This window comes from Sciurus carolinensis, chromosome 17, assembly GCF_902686445.1.
Source record: "Sciurus carolinensis chromosome 17, mSciCar1.2, whole genome shotgun sequence".
Lineage (NCBI taxonomy): Eukaryota > Metazoa > Chordata > Mammalia > Rodentia > Sciuridae > Sciurus > Sciurus carolinensis.
Window position 1 is genome coordinate 52731943 of NC_062229.1, and position 26251 is coordinate 52758193.

The window sequence follows — 26251 nt, forward strand, 5'->3', positions numbered from 1 at the left end:
TTACTTATTTCCTACAATACCACAAGTTAAGTAGTATTGCCTGCGTTTTATTGATTGGAGAGTAGAAGCTCATAACAGTTAAATAATTTGCCTAAGTAAATCAACTAGTCCATGTTAGAGTGAAGATTTCAACCTCAGTTTGCTCCTGTCCAGAATCTGTTCTCTTAATTGCCATAAGGCTAAGAAACAGAAAGTCAAGGGTTGTATGTTTTCTCTTATATGTGCAAGATAGAGAGGAAAAGGAAAAGAAAGGTGGGGGATTGGGGATCTCATGGAAATCAAAGGGAGATCAGTAAAGGACAGGGACCAAAAGTGAGAGGTAGGGAGGGAGGGGCAAGTGCTGGAGAGTGATATTGGTCAAATTATGTTGTTACGTTGTGTGCACGTATAAATACATAGCAACATTTATATCCCATCATTACGTACAACTATAATTCACCAATAAAAAATTGGGAAAAAAGGATATTGGAAAAAATAAAGCTGACAAAAAGAAATCACACTAAAAGACTCCTTGAGAGGAAAAGCAGGAGGCCATAATGGATCCCATTACGGTCACTTGAGTCCTATTGAAGGGATAATCACAACCTTGCAGCCCCAGCTACATAAAATCTATGTTAACATAATTGAGTCACTATGATGGGGGCTTCTACTGCTTTTCTGTAGGGGTTTTGTGACCAGAAACTGACATGGTGTACCATTACCCTATTCCATTTCTGTATAGATGGCAAGTGGTCACTGTGAAGATTAACTAGGTTAACTAATATGAAAAAGAATTCTCAGATGATCAACCTAGATGTATATGAAAGGGAAAGAGACAATATTGTTGTTTCCCCTGGTGATAGCATTGAGAATTTGAACCTATGTATAAGTGTCCATTGACTGAGCCACCTCTTAGAGCCATCTAGCTCTAAGATGGTCAAGGTGTTCCAATTCATGTGTCGATGCCAGCTGATTAGCGCTAAACCATCTAGAGGGTTGTGTAGAGACTTCTCAACCTAATGGAAAGAGGAATGTGGTGAGTAGTAATAGCTACGATGGGTACAGGAGGGGAAAGGAACAACATACTTGTCAAATACTGACATCCTAGGAAGTAGCAGCTTCTTAAGCATTGCCAATCCATGGGTGTATGGGGGTCGTGTCCCTAAGTATGGATTATTTTGTTGCCATTGTATCTATGATGGGGGAATTCCTTGGTGAATTTTTTTGGAGGTTCCAACTCTTACTTAGCATAAATCAAAATGGAGAGCTTCATTTTCCTAAGAAAAAAAATAATTTTTTTTTGAGAACTTTTTCTTGTTTGGGGGCAGAGTAGGGGGAATTTACAAAAATGTTTACATGTAATAAGTAAAGTTTTGGGGTCACTTTTCTTTTTAAATAAATGTTACAGGTGTGAGTCTATTGAGTTATCATCTATCCTTATCATAACTTTTTTACCAGTGTACTTAAAAATATAATGCAGTTATAGTCTGAGTTCTAAAGAGGTTTTTTCCTAACTATCCCTTTTCTTACTTTGCAGATCTCTGATTGGAGTCATTTTCTGGTACAGACTGTGAAAAGAATGCAGTGAAAAATCCTGGTCAACAGTGGAAATACTGACTTAAACTCCAGCTTAGTATAGCATTTCTTCTCTTCAGTAGCACCTCATAATATAAGAAAAATGTATGGAAGTGCAAGAACAATCACCAATCTGGAAGGCAGCCCTTCCAGATCACCTCGTCTGCCAAGGTCTCCTCGTTTGGGCCACCGAAGAACGAGTAGTGGGGGAGGGGGAGGAACAGGCAAGACGCTGTCTATGGAGAATATCCAGTCCCTTAATGCAGCCTATGCTACATCTGGACCCATGTACCTCAGTGATCATGAGGGGGTGGCTTCAACAACGTACCCAAAGGGCACCATGACTCTGGGCAGGGCCACTAATCGAGCTGTATATGGAGGCCGAGTCACAGCTATGGGGAGTAGTCCCAATATTGCTTCTGCAGGACTTTCCCACACAGATGTCCTTTCATACACTGATCAACATGGTGGCCTGAGTGGCTCATCCCATCACCACCACCACCAGGTCCCCTCCATGTTGAGGCAGGTAAGAGATAGCACAATGTTAGATCTTCAAGCCCAGCTCAAGGAACTCCAGAGAGAGAATGACCTTCTCCGGAAAGAACTAGACATCAAGGACAGCAAGCTGGGATCTTCCATGAACAGTATCAAGACCTTCTGGAGTCCTGAACTTAAGAAGGAGAGAGTCTTGAGGAAAGAAGAGGCAGCCAGGATGTCTGTCCTTAAGGAGCAGATGAGGGTTTCTCATGAAGAAAATCAGGTAGGTTATGACTCACCTCAGTGTTTTTCAATCTCAGTTTCTCACTGAGGAGTTGGTGCTTTGCAGATGGTTCCAGGACCTGTGCAGAAAGGAGTTTGGAATCATTAAGAAGGTTATAGCTTAATATATGTTTGACTTGGATGCTACAGGAAAGCAAAGGAAAAATGAGATCACAGCTCATAACTTCCTTATTTTCCAGTAACCTTTTCTGGGGGAGGATCAATCCTCATTGCCTAACTTTTATATTTTGTTAATTTTGTTTTCTTTTTCAGCAGTTACAAGAGCAATTCAGACATACCTCCTTGTGAATAGAAGAGGAAAATAATAATCTCTGCAAGAGTAAATACTTTTACAGCAACATTTACAGGGCCAAATTTGACTGATTTTTTTTGTTGTTGTTGTTGAAGCACCAGCAGCATCATTTTCTTCTAGAATGAGTGGAGTTTTTTCTCTAATTAGAAAACTAAACAATATGAAATGGGATTGGGTAGAAAGGGTTTGATACCATATTAGAGAAATGCAATACATTTTAACTTGTCTTTCTGCCTTTATCCATTCAATATTAATTATTTATTAGTGCAAGATATCTCCCTATCTTTGATCCATCCTCCATGTCTTAGAAAGATTAGTTGGATTAGTTTCCCAGAGTCTATCTGTAGGTATACCATTCCCCTCCTAAATGCCTTCAGTGATTACTCATGGTCTCCAGGATGATATCTCTTTCCTTGACTAAGTCTGTAGTCAAGGAAAGGAAAGGCCTGGGCCAGCCTTTTCAACCTTATCTTGTACCACCTCCTTTCACATCAGTGCTGCCTGCACTACCACTTGGTAATTTCTGCATGCACCCAAAGTTTCCCACCTTTGCGCCTTTGCTCTTGCTGTTCCCTTCCACTGGTGGCCTCCTTAGCACTGCTTCCTACCATCCATTTCTCTTTCGATCACAGAGAGTTTCCATTTTCAAATTCTTCCTGGTATGTGAGGTCAATTTTACGTGCTGCTCTTTCCTAAGAGCTTTGGAGTCAGATGTAATTGGATTTGAGCCCCAACTTTACCTCTTACTGGTGATGAGAGAAGAGCTAAAACATGGGGAGTAGAGAGTGCTATGCCACTTAGTTCGGCAGTACCCAGATATCATTTAACTTCCTGTAGAAATCTGGGAGAACTCTAATTTGGCTGAACTAGTGATTCTCGGACAGGTTGGTTTTTATGTTTGCCTAATGAGGCACTTTGCCTTTCTTGGGGTCGTCTGCTGACCCTCTTTTCTGTTTCCCTGGCTACCATTCCTTTGAACCAAGCGCTGGTGGAAGTCCTTGTAACCTGTTTGAAAATCTACCCTGTGGTCTCCTTCTGTGTGTAGAAAGCAGTTATCTTATCCCTTTGATTATCTGACAAAACTATTGCTGATTCTCAGATGTGATTTTTTTTTAAAAGTTGAAACATAAATCTTTGTTCTTCACTTCTAAATCAAATGAATGCTCTTCACTATCATTTCTGCTGTTTCTGATTTTGCTGGACCCCTTGTGGACCTGTTATATATTATATATTTCCCCTGTCTGAACTGGTTATCACTCTTTAGGTTTTTTTTTGGAAAGTGGTTTAGGATTGATGCAAGTAGTGACAAAAAGTTTGGAAGCTAGTCTCTAAACCATCTGCTCCCAACTGATGTTTTTTCTCATGCTTCCATCTTTAAATTTATTCTTGAGCACAGACCCCCCAATTATATATGTATATTTATTTATAAATTGCATGATGTGCCACAGTGCCAATATATTATATATCTTCTATGACATCCACAAAAAATAAATATGGATGAGATAAAGTAAAATAATATGTTAAAATAAAATGTTAATGATACACAGAATCTTTTTTTTTTGCCTTTAATAAACATGTTTTAAAACACTGATTCATTTCCTGAGGGTTAGTACAGTTTAAACCAGAGGTCATAACCATAATCCCCCTTGAACCATCTCGTGTTTCCATAAGCCAGAAGTAAGGGAATGCTTAAGGGTGCTCACATGATTCTTTCTTTTCCTCCCCCATCTATGATCATAGGATGTTTTGGGTATTTCAGGTGACATGTGCTTGGGACATATGACCCAGCAAAAGGCCCAGTATTAATCTGTTTATTGAATAGAGGTCAAATGTAATCATTTTCCCTTTTAGGTTAAAACATAAAAAGATGAAGAAGCATGGAGAGGTTTTAAAAAGTCAGTTTACTTGCATAAGTTATTTTTAAAAATTGAAGAAGACTTTCTTCCCTCTTAAAATTATATTAGGATCCCTTCTAGAGTACCTTTGGAGGACTGTTTAAACCCTTGGGGCCAGTGGATAGTGACCATGACCAAATTTGGATAGGTAGCTTGCTCCTCTGGAGAGGGCAGGTCCTCTCCATGCAGTGTGCAGGATTCAGGCTTTCTGCATCTGGATGCCTGCCTTCAGGAGTTGCTACACTAGACGAAGAGTTCTTGGGGGTGGCACACTGGCTATTCAAATCTTTGTACCAGAAATGACATAGTTGAAGGGAGAAGGAAACAATGTCCTTATCTCTGTGCAGGAAAGGGAGGAGAGACAGATATAGGGGTCTACTACCAGTGGGGGTTTCTTTGTCAGAAAAGTGGAGTGAGATGAAATGAAGTTCAGGGAAGGATCTAGACTTCTGCTATTGCTACTGTTTGTATTACCACTGCCACTGTTGCCAGTAGACATCTATTAAGGGCTTACTTTGTTCTGGGCATTGTACTCAGAGATTTGTGTCTATTATCTTACTCAGTGTTTGCATTGATCATCTGAGGGAGGTACTAGAATATCTCTTAACTTTACAGGTAAAACATAAATAATGAGAAGATAAACAACTTGCCCATGTTTACATGGTTGGGAAATGGCAGATCTGGATTTTAAGGCTTTGGTCTATTTCATGACAAAGTTCAAGATCTTAACTTTGTGGCTACTATCTCCTTAAAGGATTATTGAGCTATGAATAGAAGCTTAGTATAATAAGAAGATCATACTTCATAGATGTTAGGTGAAAAGCATTGTTAGTTTTGATAGGATGATTAAGAATGTGATTTAGAGCTGGGTATGGTGGTACCTGCCTTTAATCCCAGCTACTTGGAAAGCCAGGGCTGGGGGATTATCAGTCAGAGACCAGCCTGGGCAACATAGTGAGACCTTGTCCCCTACCCACCACAAAGGGAGAGATTTTAATTAGAATTTTTATTCTAAATTAGGAAATTACTTATTTTTCCTAGAAATGGTTTTTACACTCTTTAGGATTTCTACCTTTCTAACTTTCTGTCACTATAATGGAACACCTGAGATAATTAATTTATGAATTAAATAAATGGCTCACAGTTTTGGAGGTTCCTAATCTTTGATTAAGTGCACCCATTGCTTTGGGCCTCTAGTGGGTATTGTGGATGACAATGATGGGGAGAATAAGGAGGAGCAAATTGCTTGGTCTGTTAGTAGAAAGCAAAAGGGAGAAAGGAAGAGGCCAGGCCCCACAGTCCCCTTCAAGGGTGTGTCCCCAGTGACCTAAAGACCTCCCACAAGGCCCCAGTCCTAAAGGTTTCACCCCCTCTCAGCAGCACCACCTTGGGGACCAAGCCTTTAACACTAGACCATTTGAGGGACACTTATTCAGACCACAGCACCACCAGTTACCATAACTTACTATACTTTCCTTTTAGAGGGAAAAAAAAAAAAAAAAAAAAAAAAACACACACACACACACAGAAACTTTTTCTTTATGGAAGAATGGAAAAAACACAAAAGAGTTAAGGAACATTTATTATTGTTTCTTACATACAACCAGAGACTGCATTTACAAATGTCATTCTTCTGGGGGCATTTAGATAATCAGAATTTCACTGACCCAAATTCAGATGATCAAAAATGATTCGAACTGTACTATGTGAAGAGAAATGGGAGTCAGGCCCATTACAGGGTGGAAGCTCGGAAGCTCGGGTGCTCCTGTATATGAAGTTTGTAGTTCTGCTGCTTTTATGCTGACTAGCACAGACATTTTCCCCTACCTGCAGTGTTTAGAGGACTTTTACTCTTCAGTTTCTTTGTAGTAGATTTTTGAAGTCCTCATGGTTTCATCCAAGGGCATGGAACCTAACTCCAGATCTAAGAGAGGATGTTGAACTCCCTCCCCATGTTACAGGAAGTGCAGGACTCTGTGGAACCTTAGGTCCATTGGGTAGGTGGCCATGACCAAATGTCTTACATGCAAAAGGTTGAAGCTGAGGTTCCTGAATCCATATTCCACTTTTTCCCTGCTCCCCCTCCCCCACCACCTAGTTCTCTCCAGGGCTCTACTTACCAGCCACACAGATCTGCATGGATATAAATACATTTGTTACTGCTAAGAGTTGCAGTACTGAAATTTGGAATTGTTTGTATAAATTAGAGTGCATGGATGGAGAGTTATCTTTATGCTGTCACTTGTGTTTTTGCTTTATGATGCACTTTCTTGAATTGGAGAAAAGCAGAACACAGTCATATGGATGGCTTATTCTTTGGGATGGCATGAACCCATACCCCATGTTCTCAGTGTCATACCAGTAGACGGATCTGGGGAGAGACAAGGTTAAACTTTTGAGAACGAATGTTCTGCTGCCACTTGAGGTAACCCCATCATCATCATCATCATCATCATCATCACATCATCATCATCATCATCTCATCATCATCATTATTGTTGTTATTTTGGTACCAGGGATTCAACCCAGAGGCACTTAACTACTAAGCCACATCCCCAGTCCTTTTTATTTTGAGATAGGGTCTTGCTAAGTCACTTAGAGCCTTGCTAAGTTGCTGAGACTAGCCTTGAACTTGAGATCCTCCTGCCTCAGGTTCCGGAATTACTGGGATCACAGGCATGCGGCACCACACCTGGCCCCCCTTCTTATTTTTGATGGCCCATGGGATTTGGATACATGTTGTGGGGTGGGGCAGGGGGAGATTTTGATGTGACAATAAGAAAGTAAAGAGACCCAATTTTCTTCAAAGAAATTTAGGTTTTGGGGCTTGTAGCTCAGTGGTAGAGGGCTTGTTTAGCATATGTGAGGTACTGGGTTCAATCCTCAGCACAATATAAAAATAAATAAGTAAAATAATAATTGTGTCCATCAATAAGCAAAAAAAAATTTTTTAAATATAGGTTTATCTTTTCTTTACAGCTGCATGATACTTACCAGTATAATGAATATCAGACAGAGAAAACACAGTAGAGAATAAATTTCCAGAAAGTTCATAAGGGACTGAGCATGGTGGTATGCACCTATAGTCTCAGTGACTTGGGAGGCTGAGGCTGGAGGATCACTTAAACACATGATTTTGAGATAAGCCTGAGCAATGTAGTGAGATGCCCATCTCAAAAAATGAACAAACAGAAAGTTCATAAGGATTTGCATTGCATAGAGATTATTGACTTTTCATATTCCTGGATATTTTATGCAACTATTAACTTTGTATTTTTAATGGAGTTTTCCAAATTAAGTATATAATAAAGCAATTTTTAGACATTTTCCTAGGTTGTGTGTGACTTGCCAAGGCTCTGCATGAGTATAAATAGCATCACACACTAGGAGATTGTGCTAGATCTAATATTTACCCATCTTGCACAGAAGTGGGACAAGGTCATTGGGAAATGTAACCTAAGAAATGTAAGTAAACCTGTCTGGGGAATGTTACAGCCTTTAAGCAATAGTTATGTGATAATTTCTATTTCTGGCTTAACACAGTAGAAAAGAATCTGCTCTAAATCAATATTAATATGAGCTTTTGACTCAGTTTCAACATATGATGTATTCATTTGTATTTTGAAACTTGAAAAGGTTGAGAGGGATCACATGTTGTGTTTCCTTCATTATTATTGTTTCTTCAATTTTTATAATAGCAGGGTCTTTTCAACAGGAGTTTTCCAACTTTCTTCTAAAATACTCATTCTGTTGAGAGTGTCCAGGTATGAGGAGTTGTATCAATTGGAAGCAAGTGATAGAATATATCTTATCTCTTTGAGAAGGTGGCAAGACAGCTGCATCACAATAAGTTGTCTGCTGGCAGACAGATGTAACCACAGTCACTATGTGACACTGAGGGCAGAACCTAGGGGTGCTGGGTCCCATCAGGTTTGTGGGTGAGATGTAGATGTCGCTATGGCTTGGATGTGGTTTGTCCCCCAATGGTCCATGGGCTGGAAGCTTGGTCCCTAATGTAACTGTTGAGAAGGGGTAGGAGTCTTTTTTTTTTTTTTTTGCGGTACTGGGGATCGAACTCAGGGCCTTGTGCTTGTAAGGCAAGCACTCTACCAGCTGAGCTATCTCCCCAGCCCAGGGGTAGGATTCTTAAGGGATAATTAGGTCACAGGGTGTCTGCCCTCATGAATGGATTAATGTCTTTCCCAATAACTGGGTTAGGGCTTTTGGGAATGAATTTGGTCTCATAGAAGAGAACTGGATCCTGAGGGATTGGATTAATTAGCATGAGAGCAGGTTGTTATAAACCAAGTTTACCCCTAGTGTTTTGGTCTTTTCCACATGCATCCAATCATCACTTTTGTGCATGTTCCATTCATGTGATAACATCTATAATGGGGCCCTCATCAGAAGCTGAGAAGTTGCTGAAACCATGCTCTTGGATCTTCAGAGCTATTAGGTAAATAAACCTACTTTCTTTATAGCATGCATAGTCTTCAGGATTTTGTTATTACAACAGAAAATGGGTTAAGACAGATGTACTCCCTACTTAGACACACCTGACTTATCCCTATACCTTCTTCTAGACTCCTTTCTTTCTGCTACTAGTCTAAGAAATCATGGATCCCTGAAAACCAGTATTTCCAAAGTATGTTCAGGGAAGTAACATTTTCCAAAGTGAATTTTCTGGTCAAATAAACTTAAGACACACATATTGGAAATATTTCTTCTGCAAATTCATAATGTATATATTCTGGGTTGAATTGCATCCCCCCCCCAAAAAAAAAAAAAAAAAAAAAGAAAAGATATGTTAGATTCCTAATCCTAATGCCTAGTATTTCAGGATGTGACCTTATTTAGGGTTAGGGTCTTTACAGAGGAAGTCAAGTTAAAAATGAAGTTTTTAGCATGGGCATCAATCCAATTTGACTGGTGTCCTTGTGAAGAGGGGAAATTTGGACACAGATAAAGATGTGCACAGATGGAAGGTGATATGAAGACACACTGGGAGAGGGCGACTTCTTAGTGTAAACAAAAGAGAGCAGGCTGAACAGATCTTTTCCTCACAGCCCTCAGAAGCAACCAACCCTGCTGACACCTTGGCCTTGGACTTCTAGTTTCCTGAACTGTGAGATAATAAAAGTCTTTTGTTTAAACCTCCCAACTTGTGGTACTTTGTTCTGGTAGTCCTTACAAAATAATGCAGTGTGTCACTATGTGAAATGTCTAAACTCTGAAGTTAAATAATGTTTATTAAATTTGCTTCATCCAGCAATTTTCCAATCTTACTTAACAATCGGAGTTTATCTTAAACTTTCTATGTATTAGAGAGCTATTGTGCAATAATGCTGCATATCAAGCCATCCCTGGGCCTACTGGCTTAAAAAGATAAGTGTTTATCTCTCTCTTATATGTCTTTTTCAGGATGGCTGCAACTTGGTTGATCTCTGGACTCTGGACCAGGCTCAGGGCTACGAGTTGGGTTTAGGTAGCTTCCCATATGTCTCCATGTTCTCTTAGAACAGCAGCTCTTCAGGGATTCATCCTCTCATGGTAGATCACAGATGCTGAGTGTCCAACAAATCCCCACAAACTTGTTTAAAGTGTCTGCTTACACCATGTTCACTACCTTTCTGTTGGCTAAAACTTGTCATGTGGCCAAGTCCAAAGTCAGTGGTGAAGAGGAAATCTACTTCCTGCCAAGGCAGAGGGGGAGTGTAGTGGATTTTTGCGTTAACAATCCCATCTGTTATAAAACTATAAGTATTCTTAGATCCAAGGGTTTAAGGTCATACTGTGGAAAGGCTGCTTGGCTTTAGGAGCATCTTTAGAAGTGAGACATTAAAGGAGATCTGTGAGGGTGGATGAGCACTTTCAATGTCAAAGGTTCTTTCCGTGGTTGGGCCTTCTAAAGTCCTGATGGTACAGGATTAATAGCTCAGGTTCAGGTTCTTTCTTCTCTTTCTTAAGTATTTGGCCAAGGAAACCCAAATAGAAATCTGAATGACTCTGGATAGTTTTTTGTTTTCCTGATAAAAGGAATAAATATCACCAGCAGTGCTCTTCCCCATTCCTTCCTGTCTTGAGTGTTATTGTGATGCCTGGAACTGTGTCAGCCATATTGTAAGCATGAAATAAAGGCCAAGACAAGCACAGAGACATATGCCCTGCCATCTCTGAGCAGTTGCACCAGCACCAGAAATGGCCTGCCTCCAGACTTCTAGTCATGTGAGAAAATAAATTCCTAGCTGTTTAAGTCACTGTTGGTTGGGCATTCTCTTCAATCATATGTTGCATCTAAGTGCAAATTGTTTTCATTTTAACTCTGAGTTGAAGTGTGTTTTTGTGTGTGTGTTTCCCTGATGTTGCTTAGGCACATGGGTTTTAGAAGTAGATAGTATAAAGCAGCTTAGCACCATAGTATAACTTGGAATGCCATTTCTTAAAAGAAAAACAAAAATTCATCTTCTTTATCTCAAGACAGTCTTTCCTAGCTCTTTGGGTGTAACTTTTCTCTCCCTTTCTAGAAAGGTGGAAGAACTTTGGTCCAGACTTAAGCAGTGGCCTGTTTAGAACTAAAATTACAAATGCCTTTTGTAGATAGGTGAAAACTTCTTTGGTTCTGAAGATGAATGAGGTGGCACAGAGCCAACAGTTGGTTTCTTTTTGTTAGAATATAGGAGAATTATTTGAAGAGAGCTATACATCTTTGTCACAAATGTCAGCTGGTTTTTCCCTCAATAATCTCATGCAGTCAGCCCTAGAATCAACCATGTGTACCACATTAGTAGCTAGCTTTACAGATTTTCATTCCCAAGGTTTCTTCTGGAAGACTTGGCTAATCAGAGGAAAGGAAATGTTCTTATATGCTGGACTTTGGGAGATCTAAATGATTTCCATCTCTCATTTTCTTTCTGGATCACTTGATGTGGGTGATTGGATCACAATAGTACACAAGCAACCAAAGAAAACATTTCAGACTATTTCAATGAATACATAATTTTAGTCTCACTGTGCCCAAAGTAATTAACTGAAACAAAACTTAGGGAGAGGAGGGCAGGGGGAGTGGTCACCCTCAAAACATTCACTGCCTAATAAAATTCCCTATGGACAACATTCTCAGAATCTTAAGAAAAATCTGTGTTGACAGGAGAAAAGTAACAGGGTGATTTTTATCAGCCAACACAGATGGGGTGGGTTCTCTTCTGGCCAGAGTGCAAGTCAGTTTCTATAATTAGTTGCAGGTGGAATCCTTGTGTTGTTGTGTTGGAGTCCATTGACATCTGTGTGCAAATTCCTACCACCCCCAGTTGGCATTTGGACTCAATAAGTCATTTGGCTTTCCAGGAGTATAGAAAATTATAAATCTATTTCACACACACACACCCCACAGATAAAGCTGCTTTAAAGGTCAGGTTCTAAAAGCTGCAGAAAGCATTTTCAAAAGTTTGGGAAGTGGGTTTTTCAGCAGAGTGTGGGCATGCAGCCAGGAGCCAGGGCTGCCTGACAAGCTATTCTGGCATGTGCAATTTCTCTGTTTCTCTGTGAAGCCAACATTTGATTGTATCTTGGAAGCAGTGTGCGGCCATTTTGTTTTCCAATAGGAAAGGTCTAGAGAGACCATGTAAGACCCAGGCAGCTACTTCCCATCTTATAACCCATGGCTGAGCTTGAACTGTCTGATTGGGCTACATACATTGATCTAGTTAACTTGGTGGTTCTCAGCTGGGGTGATTTAGTCCTGTCCTCCTCCCACGGGGAACATTTGGAAGTGGAGACATTTTTTGACTTTTACAACTTGGGGGAGGAGGGAAGTTTGCCACTGGCATCTAGTGGGTAGAGGCAGGGATGTTGGTAAAAACTACAGTGCACAGGATAGCCCCCTGCATTATCTGGCCCAGAATGTCAACGCCTACAGGGCTGAGAAACTGAGTTAACCAGATGATCACTGTACTTCATTTTTCATTATATTTTTTTGTCTTCACTCAATGCTTTTCTCTTACTTTGTAAAAGATGATCAAGATGTATGTATTTTTGTAAAAATGATAATACAAAAGCTAATACCCAATTCATCACTGAGTGGGAAAGAATTGTCAATGATGTCTTCTTTTTCTCTCCTTTTTCCAGTCTTGGGCTGGACTAGTAATTATGATTCTTGACTTCTTTTAAAGTAGACACTTGGTAAAATAGATATCATTCTTGTAAGGACATGAACAACTCATTAAGGAAATGAAACGTCTTAAGATTCTAATTTCTGTATGCTTCCACTTTTTTCTAATATATAAAAATCAAATATATTTCTATATAGTTGGAACAACGAGAAATAAATTTTAAAACAATACCATTTGTAATAGCATCAAAATGTTAAATAATTAGGGATAAATTTAGCATTGAAAATTACACATTACTGAAAGACCACTTTTTTTTTTAATGGTGTTTTTTTGTCCACCTCTGGCATTGATTTTGAAAGGAAGGAGGAACAAGCATTTTGAGCACCTTTTTCTTCCAGGAATTTGCTAGTTTCTTGTCATGTGTGAGCTCAACAGTCCTGTAAGACAGGTAGTGTCTCATTCCATGGACAAGAAACAAGCAGAGAGATGAAGTGGGCTGCCTGAGGGCTCACCGTCAGAGAGAACTGGGATTTGATTTCAGGCAGGCTTAGCTCTAATACTGTGCTCTTCCCTGTGTCATGAAGAGGACAAGAGTTCACTCTTTTACTTGAAAACTGAGGAGCTCAGTGCTGAAACCAAGTCCTCATACACAATGGTGGTAGCAGTGTGCTTCAGGGCACTGTTGAAGAGGCACATGGAAAGGATGGAAAGCAAGGATGAGGAAGGGAACTAGTGGTGGGGAGCAGCAGAGAGGCAGGGCAGCAGGAGGTAGCAAATTTATCCCTGCCAAGGAAATGAGCAGAAGAGAACATTTAAGGAACACTCCTACCTTGGAAACCCATCCAGAAGATAGCAGAAAACAACTCTAGGACATTTGAAATTTTAAGCCATAGGTGGTAGAGGAATGAAAGCAATTATCTCTCAGGACCTGTTTAATCCAGGGCCTGGCAGATCCTTTCAGTTGGTTGTCACCGACAGATTCCCTGGATCAACAAGAGCAAAGTTTCAGGGATGGGGCAGCTCTTAGTTTTGGGAGAATGGACTTTAATGCAGGTAGACTCACTAATCCAAATAGAACTCTCCCTGATCTTGCTTCCATCTTCAGGAACTTGTGGGTGCCTTGCCTGCATCCTGGTGCAGGAGTCCCTCAGCTGACACCCCTCAGCTTCCTCTTTAGTTGCTTTCTGACCTTACTACCGTGATCACACATCTGTTTCAGGCTTTGCCTTTTGAATAATTTCACATCTTGTATCTGAAAATCAGATCTTCTCTTCTTGGGTCCCAGCCTTCCTGATTTCTGCCTCTCCTGGCAGTTATCCCCTATGAAATCCATTTTTTCCTTCTCTTTGAGGATCCAGATCATTCTTTTAATTCATTCAGTCATCTCTTGTTTAACGGAGAATGTGGTTGCAAGTAGCAGAAACCCATTCAAGTTGAAGGAAAAAAAAAAAAGAAGGTGGGATTTACTGGGGACACAGAGGGATTCTTCCCAGACCCTTAGAGTAGGTAAGCAGCCAGGTATCATGAGGGGCTGGAATCAGGGGTTAGTTGAAAGATAATCAGGAAAACAAAGTCAGTTTCTTTCTCTTTCCTACTCTCTCTCCTCTGTTATCTCTCTCCTTATATCTGTTTTTATATACCTCTTGTGAGAAAGTAACCACTCAAAGGAAGCATATTTGTGTTCTCCATACAAGTGTCCTGCAGGGACTGCATTTTAAAGTTGCTCTGTTGCAATTTCAAATCTAAAGAACAGAAAATCAGACTGCCCAGCTGGAATCCAGAGTCTATTCTAAGTCCATTCAGTTGTGGCGAAGGGAGTGAGTCATGAGACCTGCACCCCCCGCAATAGAACTATACTTGGGTCTGTCTGGGAAAGGGGCATGGTGAGTAGGTTCTCTACAAGGGAGTCTGTGGGTATGGTGCTGAGGAGGAAATGCCAGCTGTTGCTGGGAAAGTGATTGTGAAACACATAATTGGAAGCTAGTTTATTTCAGTTATTAGTAAGACCAAGATCAACCATGTAAGACTTTCAGAGCTTGGAAATTGAACTTCCGTTGCTTCTGTCTGTAGCCATTTCAACAGCAACTTCAGTTGACTCCTGGAATCTCTTGACTTCACACCCATCTTGCCAGTCCTATCTCTGATTGTGCCCACTGGAGAAATTCCCAAAGTTGTATAGACTGACACCATAATCAGTTCCTGCTGTCATATCTCAATACGCCCACATAGCTTTTTTTTTTTAAACTATCTTTTTTTTAATACCTTCATTTTTAATTTATTTTTATGTGGTGCTGAGGATCAAACTCAATGCCTCATACATGCTAGGCAAGTGCTCTACCCCTAAGCCACAACCGCAGCCTTCACATAGCTTTTTTATAATGTTGGATTGCATTCTTTGTAAAATTTTTAAAAATTCTCCACTTCCTGTAAACTCCCTGAATTTCAATGAAAAATTGGGTCTCCAAAGTGCATGGGATTTTGATGTTAGATAGGAGCAACAAACTTTTAGAACTAGGTATGTTAAAATTCGATGTCTTCTATTTTAAGGTACAACAGCTTGAGTTCTAAAAACTATTGGTTCTTGAGTATATATTATCTGAGAAGGAATAGAAAGAAATTAAAATTCATTGATTTGTTCCTTAGAAAAGCTTTATGAAATATCCATGTGAAATAACATTAAAGTTACCCATGAATCTGGTGAGCGGTAGAAATAAGTAAGTTGGATAATGCACCTGATGACCAGATTTAGAAATATAGCAAATAATAAATAAAATTTGCCTTCTCAAAATTTTTAACTTGTGCCTGTGATTTTATCTTTGGGAAGCCATAGATGTTTTGAGAAACCAATGAAAATATCATAGTTTTCCCCAGAAAACTGTGCAGAACCTGAATTGTGCATAACATTTCACTACCTCATCCATACTCTGAACTCCAAGGGCATCTAAGGGTATTTAGGTCAGAAATCTGCCACTTAATATTAACATAGCAGATGAATCAGGAGTAAGTAGTTCCTAGTAGTGACTGAAATGAATGAGCTTTTGGTAATGTGAGACATGCTTTCAGTTCACTGCTATTCAATTTATGCTGAGAAGCAGGGAACACGTGCCAGGATTTTGATGATAGTTGGTAAAGTGGAAACTTTTGACAGACTCTATACTAGATTCACTAAATGCAGTCAGGTACAATCTACTATAGGTAGATTTCAGTGCACCTTCAGGAATAATATACCTTGAAAGAGTTTTCATAGTTTGGGTGTCATAATAAAGTACATATTTAAATATCTTCACGAAGGACTTTTATTTCACTTTGTTCATCCATGAGTGCCAAAATTCCCAGTTCACCTCACACAAGTCTATTTCACTTCTTTGTAATTGCGAGTGAAATCTAATACTACAAGTTCATTATGCTCTAGCCATTTGTGATAAAACAAGGAACAGAGGATTTTGGTGAGTTATTCATTAAGGACTAATGGATCACCTACTGTGTTCCCAGTTATGTGTTAAAGACTGGAAAAGCCTCTAAAGGAGTATAAGAAGTCCTGTCCCTTGCCATCTCATGAAAATTACCAGACCCATTTCCTTTTTCTGGGTAGACAGTAAAAGAGGAACACAGCAGGACAGACCTTCTTTTCGATGGGCAATTGAAAATTGAAAATTCCAAAAATTTCCTAAGCATGAACTTTGGTCTAAGAGGGAAACTTCTTGCCCAATTCATTTACCTTTCTGGAAGAGCCACTGATGCTGATGTGACCTTTCTCTTTCTTCTGTAGAAGCCTAGCCAGAGTCCAAGAGAGTGGGTACAGTGTACAATCAATATCCAGTCAGGGTAGGGCTTCCTGAATGGGTTGGGGTGAGGGGGGGTGGGGTTGGAATATTTCTGGGTGTTTCCTCTCTCAGGGAAGTATGTAAGGTCTGTGAATCACTTTCCCATTTATGATATGTTCCCTTGATAAGTAAGAATAAAAATGGTTCAAAGTACTTCCCACATATACCCTAAATGAAGTAGTTATAAGTAATAGTGTTTATTGGGTGTCAACACTGTGCTGAAGGTCTTTCATGTGATATCTCATTTAATTCACATGATGATCCTGTGAAGTAGATACTGTTAATATTAGCCCTCCCCCTCCCTTTTTATTGTATTACAGGATAGAACCCAGGGATATTTAACCACTGATCCACATCCCCAGCCCTTTTTATTATTCATTTTGAGACAGGGCCTTGTTAAGTTGCTAATGGCCTCACTAAGTTGCTGAGACTGGCCTTGAACTTGTGATCCTCCTGCCTCAGCCTCCTGAGCTGCTGGGATCATAGGCATGCACCACCATGCCCGGCAGCCCCATTATTTTGTTTTCAAGGCTCAAAGAAGAGGGTATGTATACAAGATTATAGTTAGCAAGTGACAGAATTGTGGTTGAAATGAGGCAGACTAACTCCAAGTCAAAATAAGAGTCAACTGTAGTGTGTACTGGCTAACCCTATGAACACAAGGGGGTCTGAGGACAGGCATGGACTTTGCATTGAACAATTTTGAAACCTATGTATGAGAAAGTCATTCCCTTTTCAAGTCTCATTTGGTTCTTCTGGTGTACTTCAATGAGAAAGTCTCAACTTGGTGCCAACCTTGAATATCTCCTCAATACATATTAGGCACTTCTCACCTTCACTGTAGGACATGTTGTGACATTCCTACATGATGCTTACTTTGTAATTCTGTCAGATCACATTTTTCCCTTTCCATCTGATGTGCTGCCTGTTTTCTAAGGGTTTCTGTGAGAACTGGCATTGTGGTATAGGCGGAGCCTGTTTACTTATCTCCTGCCTGATTGTCTGCCCAGCCTCAGCCTGGTACTGGGGGTTGAACCCAGAGGTGTTCTACCACTGAGTTATGTACCCAACCTTTTTATTTTTAAATTTGAAACAGGGTCTTGGCTAAGTTGCTGAGGCTGTCCTCAAACTTGTGATCCTCTTACCTCAGCCTCCCAGGTCCCTGGAATTATGGGTCTGCTTGGTTATCTTTAACAGTCCTTGAGAGAACCAGTTTTTTGATGAATTGCCTGGGTTCCATTTCTAGCTGTTGGACTTCAGTCAACTTACTCTCTGAACTTGTTTCTTTACCTGGAAAGAAATTGTGGTAACAGTACCTACTTTAGGTATGAATTTAATAGGATTTACATTTAATTGGATTAAGTGAGGAAGTTTATGTAAAAATATTTAGCACCATGCTGTCATGAGTAAATATCCAAATAATACAATAATAACTGTAAAGGAAGCCAATATGAATGGAACAAGAATGGCAGATCATGGAACCCATCTTGATTGCACCAGACCTGAAGCCTGACTAACTCTGTATTTCCTACAACTTGTTGAAGCCAATTCAGATAGAGATTTTGTTACCAATAGCCCAATGCATCTTGATCTATAGAGCCTTAAATACTCAGAGCACTCTTGTTAGAATATTTGTGGTTACAAAAAAATGAGTAGATCCCAGTCCTTACCCTGAGAATCTACTCTACCAGGGAAAATGCTATATACATAGATCTATTAAAAATAGCATCGGGCTGGGGAGATAGCTCAGTTGGTAGAGTGCTTGCCTCGCAAGCACAAGGCCCTGGGTTCAATCCCCAGCACCGCAAAAAAAAAAAAAAAAAAAAAAAAAAAAAAAAATAGCAGAGTGACCAGGGGTAGTGGTGCATGCCTGTAATCCCAGCAACTTGGGAGATGGAGGCAGGAATATTTGAGGCCAGCCTCAGTAACTTAGTGAGACCCTATCTCAAAACAAAAAAAAAAAAAAAAAAAAAAAAAAAGTTATTATGCTGAAGATTCTTTTAAATAAAGTTAGTTTTTAAAGAGGAAAAAAAAGTGTTGGGGCTACAACTCTGGGAAAGTGCATGCCCCTGAGTTCAATCCCCAGTACCAAAAAATAAAATAAATAAATATATAAATGAAGGAAGGAAGAGAGTTGTATTTCCCATTAAAATATACAATTAAAAAGTTTTAGAGGCCCAGAGACCCAAGACAGAGGGAAGGCTTCAAATAGGGAAGGGGGCCTTGAAGACAGTCCTGAGGATGGACTTAATATTCAAAAGGCCAGAAGGTGGGGGCAGAGCTGGGTGGTGGGGAGTCCAAGTTCTCAATGGCAAGAAGAGCCCAGAGAAAACAGATAACTGGAGAATTATTTCACAAAGCATAAGGATGAACACAGGGCAGAATGAGTGCTCCAGATATTGCACCTTAATTTTTTGAAGAGGAGAAAACCAAATTGGCTTGTAAAGGTCACATTTTCTTAGAGGATTTTGTTTCCTGAATCAAAACTTAGCATACTAAGTTACTTAGCATGCTTCACATTATAAAATTGTCTTTTGCTTCTATGCATTTTCTCTGTGAATCCTCTGGGACTGCCACTGGTCAACAGAAGGATGAGTTGAAGAGTTCACTGTCAATATGTTGATGGTTGAAAGGGAAAGGTATTTGCAGACCCAACAGAAGCTTTGGGTCTGATGTGCCTTTTCTGTTAGTGTGGGGGGCGGGGGGGGAGGGGGAGAGAAGGGGAGGGGGAGGGACAGAGGGAGAGGGAATATCATTATTGGATGCACAAGTACTGTTACATGCTGAGGACATGCCATGCCACAATCTTGGGAACAGATATTCCTTGTTCTGTTGTTCTTTCTCCTTTACAGAGTCAGTGGACTTAAAATACCCTGTTCCTGAAACCAAGTTCAGTTGAGCTTTTAAGGAATGGATAAGAGAGTTTTCTTAACTAAGGTATTAACTCCCATAGTTGAATTGAAGCCAGTCCATGTTGATTTGCAGAGGTGCACCCTGCAAAGTTCTGGACCATAGTCACATCTTTCTCATGCTAAAAAACAAAACAAACGCGACAAAACAAGACTCACATTATACCTCTCAGGTGGGCAGCATTGAAATATCTCCCATGGCATAAGCTAGAAGCTATACATTTCTATATTATCACAAGAGAAATAGAGGAAAAAGGTGAGGGTGACTGTTGTTTGAATCCTTGGGAAAGGCCAACTCTCAAGTTGCCTAAAGAAAGATAACGTGGCTTCTGGATCTAGCTAGCCACACACATGAATCCAATCAACTAGAATCATGAGGACTCAGAGGAGATGTTTGATGAAATTTTGTGAATTTAGTCCTGATTTTGTTTATCTTGGCCTACTGAATCCATCTTCTGCTTATCTGCCCAGGAAAAGCTCTTGTAATGTAATGATCTTTTAGTAGTTTGTACCAAAGGAACGGTTCCCCAAATCAAATTTTATAACCAAAATATCTCCACTGGTCTTTAGATATATCTGCCAACTTTCCACTGGAGAGTTCCCTGGTGCCCCTCCAAAAGGTCAAATGAGATGATGACTGAATGGACATCTTGGAGATGATTAGAGTGCGGGTATGGGGCCAGAGAGAGGCAGGTATGGTCAAAGCAAGGAAAGATGGACTTGTTGGATCTGTCTGATGTGCTTTGGGCTGTATTCAGGTGCTGCTGTTGGGGCAATTTACTTGCTAGGAGATGACATAGAAAGCCGGTTACCACACTTGCTGGAGATAGGAGCCACCAGCATTTCCCCAGGAGAAATTTTCACAAGTGAAGGCTAATTTTACTTTTGCTGTTGATGGCATTTCTCAGCTATACTAATTACCATTCTGATGGAAATGCTGCAGAAATATACTCCATGTTCCCAAGAGTACAGAGGGGAAAAGAGGTTGTTTTTAAATAATCCAAGAAAATGTTTCACCTGTGGATTCCAGTGCTGCAGTGCATCCTTGATCATGGCTGTCTTCAGTGGCAGATACCCTGCCTTAAGTAGAATTTCTGTGTTTGTCTTATTTTCAACTCTCGGACTATGGGATCCCTTCCTTATTCAGTGTCAATGGCAAATAAAATTATTTTAGGAAGGGGAATTATAATTATGGATTGAATGTTGTGTCTCAGTTTAAAAACATTTTCTAAATTTGGAAATTATGTTTTGATTTCTCCCTCAGTTCCATCCATCCACTTACTTAATAACATCCCTGAATATAGCAGTTGTTTAGGAAATAAATAGTTGTTGAATGAAATGTTTAAGTATATGCAGAACCAAGGCTCCTTGAACTTCATGAGACTGGGAGGCCTCGATCTACTTGTAGCTTTGCTACGGGTTGACTATGTTACCTTGGGAATCAGTTGCTAAGATTGGAAAATGGAGAGACTTCATATAAAAACCCACATTTCTGGATTTTATTGAACCTGGTGGGGATCTGGAGGTGGGGCTGGAGCTAAGCAGTTGCTACTTGCCTTAGGTCTCTGCAGGTTCCTCTAGTTCACCCTGTGATTGACATCTGTGCCTCCTTAGTTTAAAGGACAAATGAACATTTTCAAATCAAGATGTTAGTAAAATATGAGCATTATTTGGTCTCACAGAGTTCTGAGTGAAAATGCTGACTCCAGCTCTGGGGGAAGGTGGAAGCAGCATCTTAATTCTTGGGGCCTGAAAGACTTTAAGAGCCACCTATGCTGGACTGTAAAATGGAAAATGAATTTTTGGATATTTGGGGACAGTAATGAGTAAAAAGTGTGTGAAGCAGTGGTCAGTTCTCAAAGGCCAGAGACAACTGACGATTGTGGAGGGTGATGGCTGCCTGGTGCCTGACTTGGAGTAAAAGGGATCAAGTTTCCCAAATGAAAGGAACAGAAGAAAAGGGGCAACTGTTAAAAGTTCACTGTAGATTTAGGTGCCACCCACCCCCTTATGCTAAGAAAACAGATGCAAAAGTCCTGATGGGGGATTTGCTTTGCAGGGGAGGAACTGCCTGTGTTTGCTTTTCTGATGACTTGGATTTCTACAGCTGTTCAAGGTTCTTGAACTTCCTGGGAAAAGTACAGGCAGATAAAATTGTGATGAAATCAGCATCCCAGCCCTGCCTTTCTTAAGGACTCTGTTAATTTCGATAGGATTTCACTTCATTCCAGCAGTTGTCTTTGATATATTGGGGTAGATGTGATCAAATAGTAGGTATACTTTGTATGCATGTGTGTGTGTGTGTGTGTGTGTGTGTGTGTGTGTGTGTGTAGCCCCAGTGCTATGATTAGAGCAGGTTAACCAGGTTAACCACTATTGTGATGGCAAAACCAGACCTGGTTGTGAAATGAAATGACAAAAACATTATGGTAAGAGTCCAATGCCTGGGGAAGAGGTCAGTTCCCCTCCGCTCTCTTAGCCTTTAATTAGGAAGCCTAATTCACCATGGGTCCCTACCTTTTGCATTGTCAATAACTGCCCTGAGAGTCTGACGACTCCCTCCTGAAATGTAGCAGATGTCTGTGAAAAGATGTTTCTACTTATCTGTTCTGTGAGCATGCTTTATGTTAGAGACCCTGCACAAGGACCGCCAGTGTAAAATAAAGTTCTCCTCTCCCAGTGCTGCTTGCTGCTTCTCGACCAGTCTTCCTGCAACACTATAACAGATTGATAGTCATTTGACTTGAGGGAGAAATTTCCCCAGGCGTTTCATTTTCTTGGTGTTCTTCAAGTCTGCAATTTCATTCAGAAGTCTGTTAGGAAAGTTAATACATCGGAGGACCCTTTATAATAAACATTTACCCTTTGAAGAAAAATAGCTTATTATATACATTTTCCATCAGAAAGTAATTTGAGTTTGTTAGGAGTTTACATGGAGTTTTGGTTTGAGGGCTACTGCTCTTTCCCTGCCTCCCCAGGTTCTGACAGAAGGTATTGTATATTTAAAGACCAGGAGTCAAAGGGGAGACAGGTATGACTTTATTAACCTCCGAGGATGGTACCCCCTCCATGCAGGGATTTTTCGGTGAGAGAGCTTGCTATTCCCGTGTCAAAACCCCAAATAGTCACATCTGTGGCATGCTTGACCCATGTAGCCACCATTCTCAGTCAGAAATCGGGGCTAGCAAGAGGGGAAGCTTTGGTGTCTTGCTATGTGGATTCTCCAGAAGTGAAAGGCAAAAGGAAGGTTGGCAGAGCCCTGTCCTGCAAGACTGGAAATCTGCATGGTTGACAGTGTTGGATAGTTGAAGCAGTGTCACCACATGAAAGCAGAAAGAAGATGGGGACTTGGGGGACTGGCTTACCCTGTTGGGGATCCACACCTGGGAACACACCTGTTGCCTTTTGCCATACAGTGACCTTGTCCATTATCATGTTCCTGTCAATATACTTATCACTGGCCAATTGTATTAGGCACTCCTTTTTGGGCAAAACCAGTCAAGGGCTGGCTAAGAGGTGCAAATTGAGGGTGACAGAAATTGCTTCATGCAGGTATTGTGGAGCACGCCTGTAATCCCAGTAGTTAGGGAGGCTGAGGCAGGAGGATCGTAAGTTCAAAGCCAGCCTCAGCATCTTAGCAAACCCCATTTCTAAATAAAATATAAAAAGAGCTGGGGATGTGGCTCAGTGGTTAAGGACAGAAGTTTGAAATCAAAGTGTTGGCTGGGTTGTCTCCATCTGAGGGCTCTGAGGGAGAATGCTTCCTATGCCAAGGCAATTCCTGGCATTCCTTGACTTGGAGACACCTCATTCTAATCTCCGCTTCTGTCTTCAAGTCCTCTTTTCCTCTGTGTGTCACAGTGTGTCAAACCTTCCTCTTCCTTTCCCTTATAAGGACACTTGTCCCTGGGCTTAGGGCTTGCCCTAAGTCCAGTATGGAGCTTGAGATCTTTAACTTCAATTACATGGCAAAAATCTTTTCCAAATAAGGTCACATTCAAAGGTTTAGGGAGTTAGGAATTGGACGAATATTTTTTGGGGGATGGTATTCAACCAAACTAATCACTCTCCAGTACCCCCAGCAACTCCTGAGGTGATCTATGACCATGGATCTTGGGGAAGAAATTACAAGCAGGTAGTGGCTGAAATCTTCTGGGCAATTTGACACAACAATTAGTTGGAATTTGGAATTCCAAGCCCTGGCTTTGTTACTCACCAGCCCTGCAGCTTTAAAAAAAAGCCAACAAATTATTCTGGGTCTCAGTTTCCTATTCTGTAAAATGGAATTAATATTAGTAACATCACAGGGTTATTAAATAAATCACTGTATGTAAGGTGCTTAGAACAATGTTAAATGTTAGCTGCTGTTTTTGCTTTTGCTTCCATTTAGCAGTGAAGTTCAGCCTGTGATTTTAATGGAGAAATGAATGTTGAGGGATGCATTTAAAATATGACAAGAAACAGCCCACAAGTATACTATTTTTTGTAGTATATTTTAAATTAGGATGTCCAAATGTGTCTGAAATGTGAGGATTATACCTTCCGGCATGCTGAAACCATTTTTGGCTGGATCTTTTTAGACGAGAAGATAAGCTGAAAGCAGAGTGTGTCTGTGTTCACGTTGGAAGAGGCAGGCAAACAGATGGAAGGTGGCAGAGGGAGCATTTTGATGTGCTCATGGAGGAGGCGTTAATATTTCAACATCTTTCTTGTTATTTACAGATAATTTTTATGAGAGATTTTCAGAGATGCTCAGTTTTTTTCCCCCCATTCCTCAGAGTGGCACACAATTATCAAAAATCAATCTGTTAATAAGAAGCTCTAGCAGTCCTGTGTTTGGAAATTGAGTTCAAGTTTTTTTTTTTTGGGGGGGGGGTGCTGGGGATCGAACCCAGGGCTTACAAGGCAAGCACTCTACCAACTGAGCTATCTCTCCAGCCCCCAAGTTCAAGTTTTAAAACAAAAGTAAGGCTAAGTTTTCTGGATTCTGGCTTTTCTGAGATAATTCATCGCCTTGCAAAATTTGCTGAGTAGTGCAGACTCCACAGGAATGATTACTGGCTTAGGTCTTGTGTTAGAGATAGATCAGTTAATTGATCCATTGATACTGTATTTCTACTTTATTCTGGGGCAAGGAAGGGAAAGGAACAGGAGGAGACATAATTCTTCAAAATGTGAACAGAACAACCACATCAGTGTGTAACAGCACAATTCACAATAGCTAAATTATGGAATCAACCCAGATGGCCATCAGTAGATGAATGGATTAAGAAATTGTGGTGTATATATACAATGGATTCTACTCAGCCATTAAAAAGAATTAAATTATGGCATTTGCTGGTAAATGGATGGAAATGGAGAATACCATGCTAAGTGAGATAAGCCAGACTCAGAAACTCAAAGGTCGGATGTTTTCTCTCATATGTGGAAGCTAGAGTAAAATAAAGGAAAGGGGGAGGGAAGGATAAGATTACATAGAATCAACTAAATACAATTTAATAGATGAGTGAAAAGAAGTCTAGTAGAGTAGAGGAAGGAGAAGTTAGGAAGACAGGAAGGGAAAGGGCTGATTATAAACTGAAATTTATTTCCATGACTGTATGAGTTTGTCAGGATGAACCCAACTACTGTGTATAAACATTAAACTCTGATAAAAAAGTGAGGGGGGCTGGGGAGATAGCTCAGTTGGTAGAGTGCTTGCCTCGCAAGCACAAGGCCCTGGGGTCAATCCCCAGCACCGCAAAAAAAAAAGAAAAAAAAAAAAGTGAGAATAGAGTTGACCCAAATAAATGATCACAACACCATATGAGAACAGCCCTAATCAAGATGCTTGGGGTAGTAAGAGTAAGTCTGGAGGCAGACATACCTGCGTTTAAAACTTACTTCTAAAAACAAAACAAAAAACCATACCAAGTCTCTACATCACTAACCAGCTATTTGGTCTTTCCAATTTTTTGGTTCCACATTTGCAGACTGGAATGATTTTACTGTTTCCCTCACAGCAAGATTTAAATGACATAATATACTCACAGTACTAATCATGATGCCTGGCACATAATAAATGCTCAGTTATTACTACAGGAATAAAGTGCTGTGGGATGAGTTCTCTATATAGTAATCTTGTTAAGTTATTCATATGGCTTGATATTTATGTATCACATTGTGTGGTATGTTAAATGAGTGAATGCTTTATTCCTTGTCTTTAAATCTTTAACCAAAGTTCATTTACTAAATTCTGTATCACAGGGACATAGATTAAGATTAATTTGTTATGTACATATACATATATATCAAAATTTGACAATTTGGATACAACTTTGCATATAATTTTCTAAAAGCCATCACTCTATAAATGCAGGTACTAATACTTATAAACTGAAAAAGGCTTTAAGGAACAAAACTACTCAAGCCAACTCTAGTAATGAGACTATTTTAAGAAAATAAGAAGCAGCTTGGCGGGTGACGCAAGCCTGTTATCTCAGCGGCTCAGCAGGCTGAGGCGGGAGGATCTCCAGTTCAAAGCCGGACTCAGCAATTTAAGGATCTCCAGTTCAAAGCCAGACTCGGCAATTTAACGAGGTGCTAAGCAACTCAGTGAGACCCTGTCGCTAAATAAAATACAAAAAAAGAGCTGGGGATGTGGCTCAGGGTTAAGTGCCCCTGTGTTAAATCCCCCTGTACTTGTGGGGGGGGAGGGGGGGGAGAATACTGATTCCTGACTCAACATTTCCTAGTGAAGACTACATGGGATAACATGAAAAGCACAGAGAACACAGTAAGCCTTCAAAAGATGCCGTTATTACCCAAATGATATTAAGAGTTTTGGAATTTTCTAATAATCTGGTAACAGGAACCGAGGTATAGTGGGGGCTCAGGGAGTTGAGGATAC

General features: G+C 40.3%; 1 protein-coding gene across 6 annotated transcripts in view; it reads left to right on the forward strand.

Moving 5' to 3' along the window:
* The window catches only part of Erc2 (ELKS/RAB6-interacting/CAST family member 2), a 978194-nt gene that overhangs the window by 30665 nt on the left and 921278 nt on the right, over positions 1-26251 (forward strand). For all 6 annotated transcript variants that reach the window (XM_047532409.1, XM_047532410.1, XM_047532412.1 and 3 more), the window contains exon 2: positions 1517-2314. In XM_047532409.1, the coding sequence (XP_047388365.1) occupies positions 1658-2314 (657 nt within the window). In that variant the 5' untranslated portion in view covers positions 1517-1657. The remainder of the gene's footprint in view (positions 1-1516; positions 2315-26251) is intronic.